We start from the raw sequence: 21038 nt of genomic DNA, 5'->3' as shown, positions 1-21038 counted from the left end.
TGCCTCTAAGCCTTCAGCATGCAAAGTGGCTTTGAAAAAAGCAAACTACAGCTGCCAGGAGTCATCTGCTCTCATAACCTCCACCTACAACCTCCAAATGCCCGTGCCTTTAAGGGTCAATGACTTACTCCTGGAACCTTATTTACTTTTAACATTCCCACATGCACGGAGGGACTTTTTATTGTTTTCTTTTAGTCAAAATATGACTGAAATTAACTATTAAGGACTGAAACTATGAATAAATATAAATTAATATGTGTTTGCTAAGCCCTTTTCATAATTATCTTTGAAGAAAATGATCAGATTTTAGTGTCCTCTGGACATCGATCATCATACTAAACTCATTAGATGTAGTAGTTGAGTTGCATCTCTGAGCTGACAGCTTCCTGCAGTAACGGCAATAAAACCAGGCAGTATTTAACAGAAAATGTGCACTGATGTATTAGCCACTTTGTGCAAATCACATTACAGACATTCAGGTTACGCTGCCATAAAACAGTGACTGTCATCATAAGAGCATCAAGGGAAAAACCAGTGCTTTTTCACATTTCCAACATTTACAGTACATGTTTAAAATCAGTTATATAGGCTTATTACATAAAAATCCTACGATGATCATATTTTCATTGTACAATATCAGAATACAAACGTGTACACAAAAGCTAAATTATTGACAATATAGTTATGTTATAGCAAGAAGAAAAGGTCACAATATAAATGTGCTGGCTGCTTTGCATGTGCATTTTAACTGGATGAGTTGTCCTTGTTCGAATTCACTGTCACAAAGTAGTAGGGATGTTTCTGTTTTGCTTTGCCTCAGAGTCTAAATACCAATGCGTTTCAGCAGCTGCAGCAAACTGGAATTCAGTTTGGACTCGAAGCAAAACTTTTCACTGTTATTATGAAAACAGTATACATGAAAAGTTACATTCACAGCAATAAAGGACTAAATGTTTTATTGTAATTGATGGAATTTGAAGGAATCTTGAATGCCAGAAGAAAAAGTAAGCAAACACTTTGGAAAGATCTGAATTTCGGTGTCATTTTATTAATAAAATCCTCACTCCCGATGTCAGCCACAAAGCACTTTGAAACATCAAAACTCTATTTGGAAAACCTACTGTGGACTTAAAAAACCAAGAGCACAAAGCACAAAAGCACTACTGTTGTTTAAAGAGAGTGGCGCACATTCCCAAATTCCTCCTAAGTAATGTGCAAGTTTGTTCTCCAGATACTATGCTCATTTGAGGTTATTGCTGCTAAAGTACGACCAGTTATTAGATCTAAAAGATTCACTTCTTCTACTGTGTATATTTAATGACTATTTAGCATTTAATGGTAGGAACAGCAACTACCAAAGGGTCCAGATACTTTTGACGCTGTTTAAAATGCTGCTCTATATCTTGAACAAAATGATCAGAACGGTCAGTAGCCTTATTAATTCCAGAGTAACCCTGGAAAAACATGCAGAAAAACACCCACAAACTGGCTGACAAAACAGTCCGACCACAGAATCTGTATATCAGCTGTTCGGCAGCTTTTAGTCAGATTACATTGCCTCCGTCGGCAGATGGGATTTGCGCAGTTGTCCAGAAAATTTCCATTTTTCTGAATGCTTTAAGGATTTCCTGTCCGTATTGGCTGAATGTCTTTCTTTATATAGCTGTGTCCAGTAACAAGAGTCAGCTTTGAAACTGAAAACTACAACTGGTAATTTCCACCAATATATATATGTATATATATATATATATATCAAAATTCTAGAAAACACACACACATTATGACAAAATACATTATCATTAAACTCTGCTTTTACATGCATCTCAAATATCACAAATCCCAGACATAATCAGCGCTGATAAAGTGCAAAACCACAACCTCCAACATACTGCAGAATTAGTGCTGCAGTATTTAATGGCTTTTATGATATTAAAAATGTATCCTCATTTAAAAAAAAAAATCCATGAGTTGAGACTTATCACTGATGTTTTAAATCCACCTGAAAGTCCTCCACAACCCTGCAAAAGCTCTGCTAAATGGTGCATGGCATTTATGAATACACGTGGTGAAATGTGCCAAACTGTCCAACAGCACTGATACTGTAATGGAGATAGATAGATAGAAAAAGCTAAATGAGCGTCCTTTGGGCTTTCCAGCATAAAAATACAGAGGCTAAGCAAACTTTGTGGGCGTATGCAGGTAATTTACAGAAACATCCTAAAGGCTTAATTTCTGAGCCTTGGCTTGAAGCCGAACAGGAAAAGATAGAATATGCAGTTTCATGAAGCAAGCATCATCAATGAGGAACCGCACTGGTTTAGAGCTGTTAGGGCAAAAGTGTTTACTTCACTACATTCAGATCATCATTTAAGTTTACTCAGGAATCCTCCTCCGATATACATTCCCCTCCACTCTTTTCATAAAGTACAATTAAGACTGCATGTGCTCATTAAAAGAATGCACTGTAAATAACGTTCCTTCACCATGTAAGCTGTTTCACTGTCTCTTCTGTCCACTGTGATTTCCAGTCTGGCGAAAAAGAGTCAATCAAGAATATTCAAGCAGAAATACTATTGGTAAAAGTCATACATGTGCGTCTGAAACAAGTACACATTAAACATATCTATCTCGCATCAAGTAAATTAAGTGGCCTAATATGATATGTGATGTTTTGATTATGTCCTTCCCTGTAGGCAACAGGAAATTCTGTATCTTCTTTACGTCTCAAGCCATGTTACCACAACCGTCGTCCTGTGTAGTTGACTGGGGCCGTGGGCATCTGCAAGAGACAAAGAAGCAGTGAGAAATGACACCAATCTGTTTTCGTCTTTATTTAGCGAGCGTCTCTGCCGTACTTACCGTACCACCGTTCATGACCAAAGCCATCTCAGTAGGTTGGTAGACGTGTCCTCTGAAGGCGATTCCAGGGCGCATGCTCCCATGGCTGCCGTGGTATGTTCCACTTCGGAGAGCTGATAGACCAAGCAAGGTAAAACACACAAACACAAGTTACTTGTGTTATTCAGGTCCTCAAATGTAACAATGTCCATAGTTCAGAATAACGTCCTCCATGTCCGTTGTAAACCCATGTAGGGGTTTTTAATTACTGTTGATTAGACCTATTTTGGGTATTTAGCTATTGCTTGTTCACACAATGTAACTTAGATGAATTGATGCTTATTGATGCTTACTGAGTTTGGTAAGTTCACTTCCCACACATTACTTGGTATGACTAAAAGTTAGAGCACTTCTAGGCCATTGACAGCGCTCATTCAAATCAAAGATGCATTAGAAAAAGTTTGGTTCTTTTTTAAAAGAAAGGTTGAGGATAGTCTATTTGTGTGTCCATGTGATTTCAGACTCGTGAGCTTGTGGCCGTGTTAACAAAATGCTTGGCTTTCAAGTGGTAACCTCAGCTGTAGGTCGTAAGAACACCGCAGCTAGGCAAATGTTGGCATCTAGAAACCACACTAATAGTTTAGCACACCAACAACCAGTAGTTTATTATAGTGAATGCAAAGGCATAGTGAAGGTATTGGAAATATGGGAATATATATATTTCTCAGGCATATTGTATACCAAAATAAAATCTGCAACTAAATTACAGTCTATAAACTTGCTATTCACCTCTGTAATTTCTGAAAATATCAGTAAATAAGTTGCTTGTTTATATCGGAGCAGAACCCAGCTCTTATTGGGTCTCTAGAGACAGAAGAAGTATTGATCACCCAGTTTCACTTTTATTTTCTGGCTCGGTTAAATGAATTCAACACTTTGGTGCTGTGTTTTGTTCTCAACTGCAGCAACAAAGCAGTTTGAATTTGCCATTATTCTGGTTTGTGCATAGAAACAACAGCCGAAGCTCATATGGTCTCATCGTTGTATTGTGAGCCATCTACCGTACCAAAATGGGAGACACAACCAAGAAACAAAGCTAAAATAATTATTACTAATGGGCACAACATAAACTCAATCATTACATTATCCGGCAGGTTGGGTATCACATTTTAAACGTAACTAATAACTTCAGTTAAGAATAATTTAGTTGAGTATTGAGTAGGCTACAGAGGTTGAGTATTGAACTTTACAGATCTGGGGTTTTGGCTTCACCTGTAGTTGTCATACAGTGTAGTTGTGGTGCACAGTGTTTCTTGTTATGTTTTGTGTTTTTTTGTCATAGAGTGCAGTTGATTATTTTTATGTTTCTGGACAGAAGTTAGCTTATCTCTACATCACAGTCCTGCGGGAATTTTATGTACAGAGTTTGCAACAAGGCTTACACCACGTCATACATGAAGGCAAGTCACAGAATCCCATGCAGTGTTTCAGTTACAAAGTAAATCCTCTTGTCTTGCTTACAATCTATTACATGTCTGTCGTCTCTTTCCCTACCATTGTCAGCTGTACAGTGGCCAACAAATACCTTCAGCACCATGAGGTCTGTATGTTTCCTCTCTGCCTCTGCGTTCGCTCTTTGTTTATCCTAGAGCTTTAGCTCCTCATCTGTGCATCTGGCTTCAAATGGAAATGGAGAGCATTCAAAGGAAAATGAGTCATAATTCTCCCTGCAGAAAAGTCTGTTAGATAATCAAGTATTTCAAGAGGTTTAATTGGATTTTGGACTTACAGTAGTCATAAGAGAGCCACAATTTTTGTAAACAAATCAACATGGTCCTCATGGCTGTATGGTAATAATCCTATAATTTAATTTAATTAATTTACTATTTATTTTTAAATTAAATTTTATAATGATGTACATTACTTTATTTGTTATTTATTTTATTTACTATGTTGAAGCAAATTCTACATAATTTAGTTCAATTTTGATAGTAACAACTGCTGAGCACTATTGGAGTCTACTGTAAATTATATAAACACAGCTGTCCAGAACAAAAAGGCACTGACAATGAAGCTTTGATCCTAGAATTAAAAAAATTCAGACTGTGTGAAAATCTGTTACTTTTCTTGCTTTGTTGCTCTTGTGACATTGAATAGAGAAACGACATTCACTGTTTTTTTACCTGGAATCAATGCAACATTCATTTTTGTTGTCAGTTGCTAAGCAACAGTGTACTCATAACTTACTGTAAAATACTTAAATGCCACACATATTTTGAGGAAACTCAGCCTAACATCTTGAAAAGGGATCTAGTGAGTTTCTTTTGGATTTCTTTTGTGTCGCTCGTATATTAGCATGCACAGACACATACACATTACATAGGCCTACTTGCACTGTGCTCCTCCATTGAAAAGCCTTGATTTTCTGGGAAGGGTCGGTGAGAGTGTGCAGGCAGCTCATCTCCAAAATGCGGAGGAGGAGATGTGTGACTGGTGTCGAAGAAATCTTGCGTGTTGGACTGTGGAGGATTCCGGAGACATAGATGCGCCTCTGGAATAGCATGGAGCAGCAGCAGGATCCAGCCCTGAATGACCAAGGCCACGGCGAGTGCAGGCTCATCCAACACTTTTCCGTCCTTCTTTCCTCCTAACCCTCCTCCTCCTCTTTCTCTATTCCCCTTTCCTCTCAGCGCCTGGCTGCCGTAAAGATAAAAGCCCAGCCAGGCCACCCATAGCAATGCTGATGCTAGACTGGACAGAAAGAGCCAGACGGCATTACACTTCCATTTTCGTTTTTCACTCTCCCCTTCTCTATCTTCTTCATTACCACCTCCGCCTTCTGCTGCCAACTCTCCTCCACATAGAACCACCCCTAGAGAAAGACCCATGGCTATGAGGAGTAGCCCCAAAGTGTAGCTGCATGTCAGAGCGAAGTCTAAAGGCGGATATTCACAGGCCGGATGACCCTCCCTGACTACAGTCAGCAGGACCCACTCAGCAGAGATTATCCCCTGAACCAAAGCCAGGGCCAGACCTAGTGCTGCCAGGGTGCTGCCCGTTGGGCTCATCTTTCCAGCCACCAGCCTCCTGAGCCTCACCCCCTGCACTAGCAAGCTGGAGAAGCAGAGAGCAAAAAGAGGTCCCCAGAAGGCCCTGCGAACCACACAGAGCGCCTGGTTCTTCCCCACCAGGAAAGCCAGAGAGATGGTAAAAAGCCCAAGGAGGGTGCCCAGAAGCAGGAGCAGAGGCCCCAGTCCGGAGCGCCTGGCAGGGTCAGAAATGGAGTGCAGCTTGACTATCAGCAGCACGGCGAGGACCAGCGAGGTGAGGCCACCGCTGCAGGCCACAGCCTCCAGAACAACTCCCCAGGCTGACTCCAGGTCACACAGCACTCTGTAGGGAGGATCCACGTCCACACTGCATCCCCGAGGAGGAGGAGAGGGGTGGGAGGTGCCATAGCCGATAAGTGTCAGGAAGCAGATGATGATAGGGCTGACGGCCATCTTAGAGACAAAGACAAAAATAATGTAGGGGTGAGGAGAGACAGAGAAAGGGTTAACGAAGAGAGAGTGACAAAGATAAAGGTACGGAAAACAATACAAGACCAGTGACACAGTAGTGGAAGGTCCAGAGAAGAAGGCGAATGTAGTAAATTTCTGTATATTAGTTCCTACTTCATCTTCATGGTTCACAACACGGTAGAAACAGCAGTCAATACCTGTTAGGATCCAATAAATCTGTTGTGTGAGAGGTTTCTCATCCCTCAGACACACACAAACGCACAGTCACGCACCCACCGCACAGAATAGAACTGCTTTTAGCACTGGGCATTAGTTTCCATGGAAACGGGAAACAGCGTGGGCTGACTATATTGCATACTGGGCTTTTGAGAAGTCAAGTTCAATACCCAAATCACAGAAAAACAAGCACGCACACACAAACACACAAACATGCACAAACGCATACACACACACATGCACAAACGCACACACACACACACATAATGTTTGTACTTATTCGTGAGGATCTTAACTGGCACAAACCATTCCTTAGACAAATCCCAGCACTAAGATGAACCTAATATTAACGTTTAATACAAAAAACAATAAACCCTTTGACAAAGACTAATTCTTCTAAAAGTCTGAGACTCAAATTCACTCTTTAAGATCACACATACACAATAAATACAGCAACAAAACAATTTCACCCTTAATGTCAAACTCACCTCAGATAAAGTTTTTTGAGTTCTTGATTACTGACAGCGCTGAAGTATCATAATTTCCCGTATGGCATTTTCGGCATCTCTTCGGTTAGTGACGTGTTTTTGTAATCCCAGTTAGTGAAATCCTCGAGGCAGCAGAAACAAAACGGTTTCCATTTTGTCTTTGACAATGTCGCTGTCTGAGCTCACCGCTCCCACTGTTTTAAAGTGCAAATGACACACTTTGAAAGAGCAAAAACGTCCTGCTGATGCAGTGACTTGTCCAGCTGCTCCAAGAAGAATCCACAATTATGATGCATGCCTTGATTCTTCACACACCCACACAGTCAAATATATCTTCTGTCCCTTTCACTCTTCTCTCTCTCGCTCTCTGCCTCGCTCTTGCTCCCTCTGTCCTCCTCTTTCTGTTCATTCTGTCTGCATGTCTGTGTTTCTCTCTCCCTGCTTCACGCTGAATCTGCGGAGGTGTCAGCAGAGACGCAATCCCAGCTTACTTCTGTTCACCCACACACGGGGAGTATGATTTGCTGATGCACCTGTCTAACCAGGGAGAAGATAGGAAATAAGTACCGTATATAAAATGTCTGCTCAAAGCCAGTCCAGTGTTAGTCACTAGTTGCACATCTCAGTGTTACTTCCTGCCTTCAGGCTCCCACGTCTTCCTCCTACCACTTATAAAATCTTCCCTCACCCCCATGGCTGTGGGAGATACTGTAGATTTGATCAACAGATTACTGCAAAACAGTTTCTTCAGCTGTAAGAAGTTTGTTGATGGTGTGCGTAGCAGCGGGTGAAGATTGGATTTGAAGTGAGGAGGCCAGCTGGCCCATCTAAACACAGGTGAGCCATGTGGCCATGTGACCAGCCTTGTAGAGAGTGTTACATAACACATTTGAAGACATGATTCACTCTCCCTTTAGAGAGGAGTTATCTCCTCCCCTTAATGTGGTGTTGGAGAGGGATAGAGCATGAGGAAAACCACGACAGGGAGCGAAGCACTGTACCGACTAATCGAGTCAGTTTGGATCAGCCTGTGAGAGATTGGTGCTGACAGACGCTAGTGAGCTCAGAGGCTGGTAGTGACCAAACATAGGCTAAAGCTGGTTGGTGATGCACGAAGCACGAACTCGCAGACAAACAGATGCAAGTAAAGGACTGCACACCTGCACCCTGTTGTCTCAGGCTAATCCACATATGAAGTCCTCGGATGTGTGCAAACTGCAGCAGTGATGGCTGTGATAACGGATGAATGGAGCGACTGTGAATGGGTTTTCTCCCACTTCACTAAAAGTCCAGTCTGCACAATCATTATATTTGTAGCTAATTAGTTGATTGCAGATTTAGGTTTTACACTTTTGATCGGATAAAACAACAAACTTTGATGATGTTACCCTGTTACCCTGTAAATGTTTTTTTTTTTTTTTTTTTTTGTCCAAATGTAGATAACCAGTTGTATGTCTGAGCAGTATATATACTTAGCTTAGTATAAAGACTGGAAACAAGTGGAAATGGCAAATATGAATCTAGAAAATCTATGTTTCAGCAATTCTACATCACAATAATTATTTTGTAATATTTTCCGCACCTTCATATTTATGTACAGACAAGAAAGTGTTATTAGTTTTGTCATCTAATTCTCAGTAAGAAATGAAGTATACTGGCTTGGGCATCTGGTAAGGATGCCTCCCGGACGCCTCCCGGGAGAGGTGTTTCAGGCATGTCCCACTGGAGGGAGACCTTGTGGCTGACCCAGGAAACGATGGAGGGATTATATCTCTTGTCTGGCCTGGGAACGCCTGGGGATTCCTCCGGAGAAACTGGTGGAAGTGGCTGGGGAGAGGACTGTTTGGACTTCCCCCGCAACCCGGATCCGGATAAGCAGAAGAAGATGAGGCGAGACGAGACAATGAATTGATTAATCAGTGAGAAAAATAATTGATAGTCAGTAGCCTATTATTACTAGCTCCATTATTTGTTCCAGACGCCCATGCAAGGTTGTTCTGTGGTACATCACTCTCCCATGTTCCTATGTGACACACTTGTTAATACAAATAGAACATTCAGCACGAGGACAGGTGTTTCACAGCGTTTGGATCCCTGAGCTGTTCTGTTGCTTCCTGTGTTTGAGCGCAGTAGGAAAAAAAAGAAGACAGTGATGGAAGACAACAGGACAGAGAAGTGCTGACTAACTCAGGCCATCAGTCCTAATCTGGGTAATCCAGTGGTAGTAGGACTTTGTTAAGTATGGCCCATCCCGTAATCCCAGCTTTATCTCACTTCAAGTCTCTCATAGCACTCACACACAGGGCATAGGAATTTGACAAAGAGAAAATTTGTTGTGTTACATTTAGTCCTATTGGCTAACAAACTATGATCAGTATTTCAGGATTCAACACATTGCATGTTGGATTTATCGATTGCATTTATCGCTGAAGTAGGAAATATTTTTGAACAAATTCAAATCAGTCCAAAAATCTACTTCCAGAGATGACATGATAAAAAACAGATTGAACAGGCTGAAAGCTTGGCAGCTGTTGACTCCATCTTGTGTCTAGTTAGAGGATAACATAGACTGTATTTTATTTTTTATTTATTTTTTTTGTATTTACACAGTCTATGGAGGATAACAACAAGAACCTCTAGTCTGGTTACAATAACTCATAAGTGGTTATGAGTTATTGTACAGTTTGGCTTTAAGCCAAGTGGAAGACATTGGCAGAAGATTTCATTTCCTGAACAATTCTTGTAAGGCTGTTTTGACAATAAAATTTTGCTGAATGGGGACTAGAGCCCTGATCATACTCTAGGATTCACATGTGAGAAGACAGTTGAGAGCAGATCTGCACGTGCCTGTCTGTGATTGTAGCACTGTACACTCTACCATCACAGGTATGCGTATGGACATGTTTGACATGTGCACGGGACGATGGAAGGAGGGCCTAAGTGTAAACGCAGCCAGGCAGTTAGAAGGTAATGCTTTGTTTAACTGAAAATACAGGCACATAGGTAGAAGTGAAACATATAAGTAACAATAATGACAACTAACTGTATATACACTGGACTAACAGATGAGGTGGGCGTGAAAGTCAGGGGATTGGAACTGAGGGGGAAGTCTGGGGCCATCTGGTGGTCGTATGGAGTGTGACAGGAGGCAAAGTCAAATCGACACAATAGTGAGTTGAGAAGTGTGACAACTGCACAACAAGAACAGCATTTTTTGCATATTGTGTTTGGCCGAGCAACAAGCTTTCAAAAAACAAGTAATGTGTGCAACCACCTAACAAGAATATGGTTGAGGATGTGGAAAAGAACTACTCGGTTCCCATTAAACTCCCTCCAGATCATCACCAGACACACACCGTAGTTATGTTTTAGATACAACCTTAAATGAGAAGAATTATTAGTAATTTAAACAGTGTTGAATGATACAAAGCTCAAAGAACCACTGAATAGCCTCAAAACATGACATCTTTTAGTCATGAAGTCATGCAAAAATAAATAATAATGGACATTTCAGAGGTGATTGATTACACGTTTATTCATATATCACTCCATGGTACAAGCAGTGAGCTGGTTATTATGGTAAAATAAGACCTTCAACTGTTAACAGATGAAGTGAAATCAAGAGATCAACAGGTACATAATAATTCTTTGGTATTTTATAAGGATTTTCTTTGACATTTTTTGCCCTCAAATTTGGATTTAGTCCATGTTGTCCAAATATCTTATCATTAGTAAAAACAATTTATTTCATATTAATATTTGAAAATAGTTGAAATTATAATAATAATCAATAATAATAATAATAATCAATGCATTGTCAACATGAAATCAATATGATACATTTAGATGCCAAAAACAATTATTTCAATTTACTTTTAAACATTTTGTGAAAAACATTGTATAAAACCCACTGGAATTTAATTTAAGTAATTATGGAAAGAAAATCTACATTGTTGCTAAAATTAATCACTGGAATATATCAATATCACTAAGGTCAAGAATAAAATGAATGATAATCTAGTTTGTAACATTTTCACATTACCAATTTTACAATGTCATAGTGCATGTTAAATCACTAGATAAAGGAAAAGAGGCTCTTGTGTACATATGAGTAAAGCAGCAAGGGAGAATATGATGATATTTTGTAGAAAGACAGGGCTCCTGCATTTAGTCATGGTTAACTTTTACAGCTTTTGTCGTAATGTCAGCAGAGTTTACACTGCAGGGCTGCTTCATACGCGTTTATGGATGTGGATGACATTGCTACAGACAGGGCAGGAATGCTCCACATCTTTGCAAGCATCCACGAAGAAAGGGATAATACAGCAAGGCCAGCACCTGGTGTGAAACATCAGAAGTCAAATCATAATTTGTCACATGAGCATCAGTGTATACACTGTAAATTATTAAAACCCGGCTGAATTGGCTTCAAAAAAAGCAATGTTATTTTACACCCTAGTGAGAAGGTGACATGAAGAGCTGTTTTAGCCACTTTGAGTTTATTCAAAGACAATGGTGCAAACTGAATTTAGTTGACTAAATGCTTTGGTATGTAATGTTTTTGTTTCCGTCATGAAAACAAACAAAAAAATCTTTTAAAATGACTTATACAGCAAGTTTCTGTTATGTGCTGTCTGTGTTCACATTGGAAAAATGAAGATGTCTGGTTTGATCGGTTCATTCATTCATTTAACGAGAAGTCTATAATACTTAATACAGTATGCAGGGGCAAAAGACAAATGTGTGAGCCATCATCTGAACGGGTTCAGGAAAACTGTTTTCTGATTCAAATTGTTGTTCATTTAAAAGAGCCAATATCGATTCATAAAATCGGCTGATCAAATTTTTTATATATATGCCATTTCCCGCATCCTCTCATTAGAAATCTTGCAAGGCTGCGCAGAGAGATGAGTCCATGTGTGAGGGAAATCCAAAACATGAAACTACACCTCTGAGAGCATTGTTAGACTTGAAAACAGATTGCATTTATAAAGTATGATGACGAAGGAAATCAGTAGCAGTTGAATTGTAGTGCCTTCGTAGGTGGGCGGTTTATGATGTGCATTGCAAAATATGCCAAAAAAAGGAAGTTTGGTTGTGTGGTTGTTTGAATGTTGTGGGTTTTAACTCACCCTAAGACTCCTAGAGTGCCGCAGAGGAGCCAAGTGTACAAACCATTTTTGTGCTCAGTTCTAGTCACAACATTATTTTGGCAGTGAGGACACACCATCTGTCCAGGAACTTCTGTCGGTCGCTGCTGCACCACCACTGTGTGGCTCACTGTGTGCACAACAAAAGCCTTACAACTGCTTACCAAACCACATAAAGAAAAATCTAAAGTTCTATCATTTTCACGTTTAGTTATTTTAACTTGTGAGAGACAACAGGAGATAGATACTCACCAGCCTGCATCACCTGAGGTTGGAAAGCAGGCTCTTGAACTGCACCTGAGAAAAAGAGTCATTTAATGGGAAAAGTTAAGAACACATGAGCTGACCAAAAGCTCCTACTACATGGATTAATGCAACTAAAATTACGCATAAAATTACACAATTTGACAGATCTCTCACCAGTCTTGATAAATTGGGGGGCATGCTGGACACCAGGCTGGAAGCCAGGCTGGACACCAGGCTGGACACCGTGCTGGAAGACAGGCTGGGGGGTGGACTGGACACCAGGCTGGAAACCAGGCTGGGGGATGGACTGGACACCAGGCTGGAAACCAGGCTGGGGGGTGGACTGGACACCAGGCTGGAAACCAGACTGGGGGGCGGACTGAACACCAGGCTGGAAACCAGGCTCGGCGGCGGACACAGCCACACTGCTGTCCAGAGGGGGGCCGGGGTATTCTGGAGGTTCCGGAACGTTTTCCATCATATTTGTCTAAACCATCAGGAGAAGAACGTAATACAAAAATGTTTCAAACTTTTTTTCTGATTTCTCTGACTGGAAGTCAGGTGGCTAAACAAGTGTGGTTAGGTTCAGACTGAAACTTGGCATCTCCTCAGTGCATTTCTACAGTCTTTACTCTTTTATTTCCCCTATCAAAAAGATAAAAACTTGCTGATCAGGTTAGATCATTTTGGCACGACATGGTCTCAATGTACAGAATGCAAGCAAGCAAGTTTGGCTGCATTATTTGTGCATATTAAAGTGACATTTGTCGAAAGTGAAACTACTCAAGTTATAGCCACTGCTGTCAACTTTAAGTAATTCATATTGTTATCTCACCATAAATGTTTAAATAGTGACCGTGACAACGGATTGTATGTAAAGTAAGCAAAGAACGATCTTGTTTTGTTTGTTAAACTACTGTTTCAAGAAAGAAAAGACAAAAGTGAACTTTTTTCAGTGTTAAAACTAAAACAGTATTATTGCCGTTGTCTTATTTTGGCATTTTGTTTATATACAGAATGTTTTTTTTTTTTTTCTGTAAATCACAAACATGCTGTCAGAATGGTGACGATGTCGGCAGCATTTGCATGTATTTTCTTAGGCAGCCCGCACTTATCCCTCTCTGTCAATATACAAATAATGGCAGCGCCTTACTGAATGGAATGAATCAAACAAACAGTACAAAGGAAATCTTGTTCAACCTGTCTGTGAACCCTAATAAACCAAAACTAAAAAGTCTGATAAACAATATCAGAATAAAAATAAAACTTGGAACTCATATTGAGGACTGGTGACTGAGAATCATAAAAGTTATAACATGTCACCTAAACTTAACATGTATTTCATATTTGTGCCAAGAACAGCTGAGCTTTACTGTAGTGGTTTCACGTCACCACAAAGGAAAATTTACATTCTAGTATTTCAGTGTAAAAAAAATAATAATCTTTTATGACTATACGGAGCAAACACTTACTTGTCATCATATTATTAATATCAAACATTATTTTACAGTTCTAACAAATAGAGTGGAGCTTTGTCTTTGGCCTTTTGCAGTCACCTCTAATGAAAACAATATATTATAATACATCTATTATAATGAAGTGGATGCTCACTCCAACCCCAGTTATAAAACTCAACAACATTTTCCAAGAAGAAAAACAGCACATTATTTACATTTGTCCAACAAGAAAAAAACGCCTGAAGACAGGTCTAATACTGCTTACCTTGGCAAGGAGGTCAGTAGAGCGTGTGAAGTCTTCCTTGGTTTGATGACAGGTAAGTAAATTCCACTGTCAGAGAGGAGGTGGAGCTGATAATGAAGTTTCAAATTTCATACGACACTAATGCTCCCTTAAGGACACCATTATTTATACAAGGAGGAAACTCACCAAACTGACATATATATGTATGGAGAGAGAGAGAGAGAGAGAGAGAGAGAGAGAGAGAGAGAGAGAGAGAGAGAGGGAGAGAGATCCATGGGCCTTTCTGTCTGGAGTTTGCATGTTCTCCCTGTGTCTGCGTTGGTTCCCTCCGGGTACTCCGGCGTCCTCCCACCTTCCAAAGACATGCTCATTAGGTTCATTGGTGATTCTAAATTGGCCGTAGGTCTCTCTGTGTTAGCCCTGTGATAGCCTGGCAACCTGTCCAGGGTGTACCCCGCCTCTCGCCCAATGACAGCTGGGGTAGGCTTCAGCCCCCCCCGCGACCCTCCGGAGGACAAGTGATTACAGGAGATGAATGAGGTGTGAACTGGACAGAATCTCCTCAAAAATGTCTTATGTGGTGTGATAAGGGTGCGTCCTTACCGTCATGTACTGTCTTCTGGCTCTGTTTCACAATCAATAATTTAGCTTGCTGTCATGGTTTGTTTAGTTTCCTGGGTTTCTGTTTATTGTATTTTGTTAACTTCTTGGTTTTTTACAGTCATGGTTTAGTGTTTAGTTTTTCTGTTTTCTGTTTCCTGTTTTATTTTGTTAAGTTCTGGATTTCCTGTTTGTGTTACTCCATGTGTTTTTTCCTTTTGATTAGGTCATTGCTTTCTCTCTGTGTTATGTCTTGATTTGTTTCACCTGTGTCTCGTCACCCCTCTGTTCCTGGTGTGTGTATATGTAGCCCTGCCTTCCCCCTTGTTCCTTGTTGTGTCATACTGTTCGTCTGCCAAGTTCATGTGTTCCAGGTCATAGTTTTTTCATGTCTTGTTCTTGCCTTGATAGTATTTTGATTTTTGTTTTTGGAAATCCTGCCTCACCAGGAGCGCTTTTGGTTTTTTGGTCTTTTATTTTATTTTTTATTTTATTTTATTAAATACTTTTTCGCCTACTCCTGCCTCACCCTCTTAAGTCCTGCATTTGGGTCCTAATCTCCAACCCCCGCTACCCCCAACGTGACACTTGCTTTTAATTTGCTTTAAATAAAGTCAGTTTTTTTCCTCTGTCACCTGTAATGTTGTGCCTTGTCTGCGTCTAGAAGCTCCTGCAGCTGAGAGAAAACGAAGACGGTGCATGTAATGCTAATGACTAACCACTTGGTAGAAGCAGTCGACCAGGAATAAGGACAGAGAGACGTGCAGCAGGAAGGATTGTCGACTCATTCTAAAATGCTATAGACTTGTGAGATACTTTTACAACACTTGAGTATTTTAATTTCATGTTAATTTAGAATTATACTATACTGCAGAGGGTAAAGATTATGGATACAAAACTCCACTGGCTCCCAGTTCCACAGCGTATTCAGTTCAAAATCCTCCTCCTCACACACAAAGCCCTCCATAACCAGGCCCCTTCCTATCTCACTGACCTGCTCCATCGCCACAATCCATCCCGCAGCCTCCGTTCATGTGACGCAAACCTCCTTACTCCACCACTCAAGACCAAGCATCGAACCTGGGGCGACAGAGCCTTCTCTGCAGCTGCCCCCTCCCTCTGGAACTCTCTCCCCAAACACATCCGCGACTGTACCGACCTTCCTACCTTCAAATCTCTGACAAAAACACACCTTTTTAAAATTGCTTTTAATGTTTAGCTCAGTTTATTGTGTTTTTGATGTTATATTTCACATTGTTTTGCTAATTTGATGTCCTTTTTATGTAAAGTGTCTTTGAGTATCTTGAAAAGCGCTTTTAAATAAAATGTATTATTATTATTATTATTATTATTAAAATATGTTGTCTGAAATATCTGAGCACTATTTGATGGCACGCCTACAAATCTGCCCAACAATTGAGGACTGCTTTAGTTAGCGCGGTTTGTCATTGTAAAACAAGGCGATTATATTTGCTTTGACACACGAAGCTTCAGCGAGATCAGTGAATTAGACATTAGGACTATCACAAAGGACTTCATGGGTTTCTTTTCAACAAAGGGCAGAATAGGTTTCTAAAACAGATTCATAGACATTCATGTCAGATGCATCTGCTTGTATACTGTAGCTGTTTTCTTCCGACAGCTGATGAAGGCAGGTTACACTATGTTACTTAAAACCTTAAATGTAGGGAAAGAAAACAACTGCTTAAAGGCCAAAGCTAAGATACTGCTCAATAGTTATTAACTCAGAAATATGTTAACAGATATTATTAACTAATAGTCATTAAAAACTATGTCATAAACTGGAATGTAATCATTTTCCACTGTGCTGTAATGTTTGTGGGCAGTGTAGGTGACCCCCTGTTCTTTCTCCCTGAGTGTACAAAGAAGACGTCTTAGAGGGGACACCTGTGTTTCTGTCCTTGACGTAAAACAGATCAGAAACACAATAATCTCTTTTGTGCTCTCAGGCATCTTTTACTCACTCGCACGTGCTTCTTCTCGTTCTTTCAATAATTCCGAGAAGAAGTGCAGTGCATTAATAGAGTGAGGGGAAACGGTGTGATAAGGAAGGGATGGAGGTGAAACGAAGATGAGGGAAAATTGGTTGAATGCTGTAATAAAAATGTATTTTCAGATAACTACATAGATATACTACCCTTCTGTTCTGTCTAGCCAATGACAGGAGGTGTGACGTCATGTGGTTTCTATATCAGGGCCAACAGGCATGATTTAAAACAACATATTGAAGCATTAATGGGTGAAAATGTTATATATTCATGTGACTACAGTGCATAATGAGACCATGCTCTTGCCATGCAAGTATTATGCATAACCCTTCAGTAATTATATAATCTTAACAAATATGTGAACACACACACACACACACATACGCCGATCAGATATAACATTATGACCTATGACCACCTTCCTAATATTGTGTAGGTCTCCCTTGTGCCTCTAAAACAGTTGGGACTCATCAGAGAATGGACATGGTCCTTCTGAGGGTGTCCTGTGGTGTCTGGCAACAGAATGTTGTTGTAAGTAAGTAACATCCACAAGAATGCCAGGTCCAAAAAATTCCCAGCTGAACATTGAATTGACATGAAATGGTCAATGCTATTTACTTCTCCTGACTCCTTATGATCGGTGTGTAGCTATCTATCTATCTATCTATCTATGTAAATGTTGCTTCATCATTTTTTGTATATGGAAATTTCCACGCATTGCCTCCTGCGATTCTGTGTCATCAGTCAATAGTCTCGATATGGTGATATACATAGGCATTTTATTTCACAGATGCAACACACAGATGCATTCACACTGGCACACGGGACGCTAATAAGTGAGAATTTTCAAGTGAGAGAGCGGGAGAGAGAGGGTGAAACACATCAGAGCCATTTATTAGTTCTTACTCTCCGTAATATGGGGAGGGAAGAGATACATCTTTACTAATCTGTGAGACGTTGACCGATTTCTATTCATTTTAAAATCTCACTGGCCCAAGTGTCAGGTTACAAAACAATGTCAGTAGAGGTACTTTTATTCTGCCCTTCAAACAGTTTACTGTATTCATTTCTGATTCTTTTACCCTTTGCTAACTGCAGAGCAAGGCTTCCTCAGATATAACATGAAATGTCTGTTCTTGTCTCCTGACAACAATGTCTTACTCTGTAGATGCTGAGTGCTCCACTACATTATGTTCACGCTTTTCAGTTACTAACTTTATCTCGCTACAATAGAACCCAGCTATCAGAGCTTCTGAGGCTTTGTGCAATAGAAACTGTGAACCAAAACAGTACAACTGTCCCTTGTGTAACCAAAACGAAGAGCTGAAAGAAGCTAAAATACTTCGTCTTGACCCTGAAAATCATTCAGTGTGGGTTTAACAATGTGATAAAGTGGGCGAGAGTGTGCCAATAGTTCACATTTCTACCAACATTACTATGCTTCTTACTAGTATAAGCAGACTTGTTAATTCAGTTCAGTTCAAAGAGTTTATTGTTGTGTGCACAGAATGGAAACATGTTTCCCTGTACAATGAAATTCTTCTTTGCCGTCCACACAAATAAATACATAAATACATAACATACTACATATAAAAGAAAACTGTAGTGCAAATATACATGTGCAATGGAAAATCTAGCAATGAACTGAAATGATAATGGTTTATTTCATCCATAGTTCCATCACTGATTTGTAACTTGCAGACTCATTTTATGCCAATTTGTATGAGTTTTGTTTTGTGTTTTGGTTGCAGATAAGATTTGTTAATGAGCTTTTTCACTTAAGCCAACTTCATTGTTTAGTGCTTATATGTATTTTGGTCATACGTGTAGCATGGTGGGTGCATTGTTTTTGTAAATCAATCACTTTTGTACTTACTTTACAGAGAGTCTGCATCCCACACAGTTCATGGCACTCTGGATGGGCTCACCACAATAATTCAGTCACTCCTTTGAAGGTTTTTTTAGATGTATTTTTTTACTTTCCAGGAAGGAGAAGAATTGACATTTTGCTTTTGTTGGTTTACTGTTGCTATAGTGAGATAAATATTTTCAGACACTGTGGGTGATTTTTACCTTGAATGAAAACTCAGAACTAAGATGCACGGCCTTTAAGGCTGCAGCCCTAACTCTTATCTGAACCGAAATTCAGCCGGTCATGTCTGAAGCCCCGCCGTCATATTTGACTGTGAGAGAACAGTAGTCAGTAGAGTGTGGCGAAAGAAAACAAGGGTGAAAGTGGTTTTAGTTCATTTCAGCCCTGTGAGTTTTGATCTGACTCCTCTAGCTGAATGCTTTCCCACACCCAGCGTTATCACCTCCAACGAGGCTACGACAGCTTCCTTCTTCAGCTTCTCCGGATAATGCGGGTAGCCGCTACACAGAGCATTTCTGCACTCAAGACTATGCACAGAGGATTCTCACACAACGGCATAAAAACAAACCCTTTCAAAATTATCTTTCAAAATATTACTACAGACCTGTTCAGTGTTATAAAATGTACGAAACAAAGGTCTATTTTAAAAAAGTAGCGCATGCAATTGTACAATTATAATACTGTAATATCTTAATATAATTATAATTACTTTTACTGTTTATAAACATCCATTACATTGATGGAAAGCCTCAGATCAACACTAGCATCTGGTTTTCTTCAAATGATGTAACATGTAACAAGCTGAATTACTGCAAAGAAAAACAGCCTTGGTGAATATGCTGATCATTTGTAGGGTTGTACATTCAGACGTGCGGAGCTGAATTGCGTGCTCCTGTTATTTGAACAATTTACATACAGCTAACAATATGGAAAAATAATCATACTGCCCAGTAAAAAGTGTCTGACAGAGTGTGAGGTTGGAATGTTAATTTTAGTCTGTGCGGGATCTCTAAATGCTATGCAAATGTTGGGTAAGGGGCACCTTTCACTGCACAAAGAGGCCATGCAGAGCACATTGGCATGCTGCTTAACAAGACTTAACAAAATCTGCGGGCAGCCAGGCATATTATTATCAGGCTATCACTGCTGTCATTCTGATACATGAACAAGTCAGACTTCGGAGAAGGGCATGGCTGCATCAGTACTTCCTTTGGGCACATCATGTATGGTGGATGTGGCAGCCAGCAAGCATGTTTGGGAGCTAGAATCAGCATCAGCGACCTGTAGGTGGGTATTTGCTTTTTTAACATTTATCTAAGCTTTTATCTAAAATACCAGGACAGTAAACAGTCCAGTACTGTCCACTTTTTTTAAAGTCAGATCATTTAGTTCCACATAAAATGTTTTCTGCCTTCTCTCAGACTGAATAAAGATGAAAAGACCAACATTTGTTTTCCTTTAGGCAAAGCTTGCTTCCACATCCAATCGCTCAATACGCCGACATCGTTGTTTCCGTGCTGAGACCCGGTTAGGCTCACTTATGTATGTAATATGTATGGAATTACATTTCTTGCAGCTCAAGGCAAAACAAAGGGGAAATATGGTGCAAACGTGGAAACAAATGCTCCAAAGCTCCAGAAACCTGCTGGCTTTTACTCCAGCCATGTAATTACATTGATTGGGGATTTTGTTTGTGTGTGCATGTTAGATGAACAGTTTTTGCAGCCCATTCGTTACACAGACAACCAATTTTGGGGGAGAAAAACTGAGCAAACTGAGCTAAGTAAGCTTGCAATGCTGACGTCTATCACTGAAATTCTCAAATGCTCATGTACTGCGACCGTATGTGAGTGATTGTACCTGAAGTGTTTTATTGATTGAGGATGATTCACCCCCTACAGGTGTGTATTGGATACCCTGTAATTTAAGGTGTTTTGATGTGGTTGTCGTTGTCCTTCTTTTCCTTGCTATACAACTTAAATGCTGCCCCATTTTCATTTGCTGCAACGTAATTGCTGCCTGAATTACACCAAGAGGCAATGGTATGTTTTGAGGGAATTAAGTGCCTAGTTTATGAAGTGCATCACAAGCAGCAGGAGATGCAGGAGGGTGGATTTTGGGCACACAACTCTCACTTCAGAGATCAGGGTTCTCATCTATATTTTGGACTGTGGTTAGGTTTAGAAATCAAAAACGCTTCAGTTAAGCTAAGGAAAGGATCCTGGTTCAGACCAAAGCATAAATGAACAGATCTTTCCCTAAACTGCTTTGACTGGTTAGTCTGGTTTTGTATTGTGTGACTTTGGATTGACCCAAAACACCAGCACTTATTCTGCAGTGTAAAATGACTTGCTTTGAATAGGGTGGCTTTGAAGACAATGATATAACAGCTTCAC

General features: G+C 40.1%; 2 protein-coding genes across 3 annotated transcripts; both read right to left on the bottom strand.

The window, feature by feature from the left end:
- Window positions 1–277: 277 nt before the first annotated feature.
- On the bottom strand, window positions 278–7937 carry gprc5bb (G protein-coupled receptor, class C, group 5, member Bb). Of its 2 annotated transcripts, XM_084554851.1 has the most exons (4): window positions 7064–7937; window positions 5228–6341; window positions 2860–2972; window positions 278–2779 (listed from the first exon to the last, which is right to left on the bottom strand). In XM_084554851.1, exons 2-4 carry the CDS (start codon window positions 6339–6341, stop codon window positions 2735–2737), a joined length of 1272 nt encoding a protein of 423 aa, XP_084410977.1. In that variant the 5' UTR covers window positions 7064–7937; the 3' UTR covers window positions 278–2734. The 2 variants fall into 2 exon arrangements, with proteins under 2 accessions (XP_084410977.1, XP_084410978.1); XM_084554852.1 differs by lacking the exon at window positions 7064–7937 and having other exon boundaries at window positions 5228–6603.
- A 2641-nt stretch (window positions 7938–10578) lies between these two features.
- LOC311497893 (uncharacterized protein) lies at window positions 10579–14209 on the bottom strand. The gene is made up of 5 exons (XM_084558268.1): window positions 14182–14209; window positions 12634–12946; window positions 12466–12510; window positions 12196–12343; window positions 10579–11401 (listed from the first exon to the last, which is right to left on the bottom strand). Exons 2-5 carry the CDS (start codon window positions 12938–12940, stop codon window positions 11296–11298), a joined length of 606 nt encoding a protein of 201 aa, XP_084414394.1. The 5' UTR covers window positions 12941–12946; window positions 14182–14209; the 3' UTR covers window positions 10579–11295.
- Window positions 14210–21038: the final 6829 nt, after the last annotated feature.

Source organism: Chelon labrosus, assembly GCF_963514085.1.
Source record: "Chelon labrosus genome assembly, chromosome: 2".
Classification (NCBI taxonomy): Eukaryota; Metazoa; Chordata; class Actinopteri; order Mugiliformes; family Mugilidae; genus Chelon; species Chelon labrosus.
The sequence above is the reverse complement of the archived record's forward strand: the minus strand, read 5'-3'. Positions and strand labels throughout refer to the sequence as shown.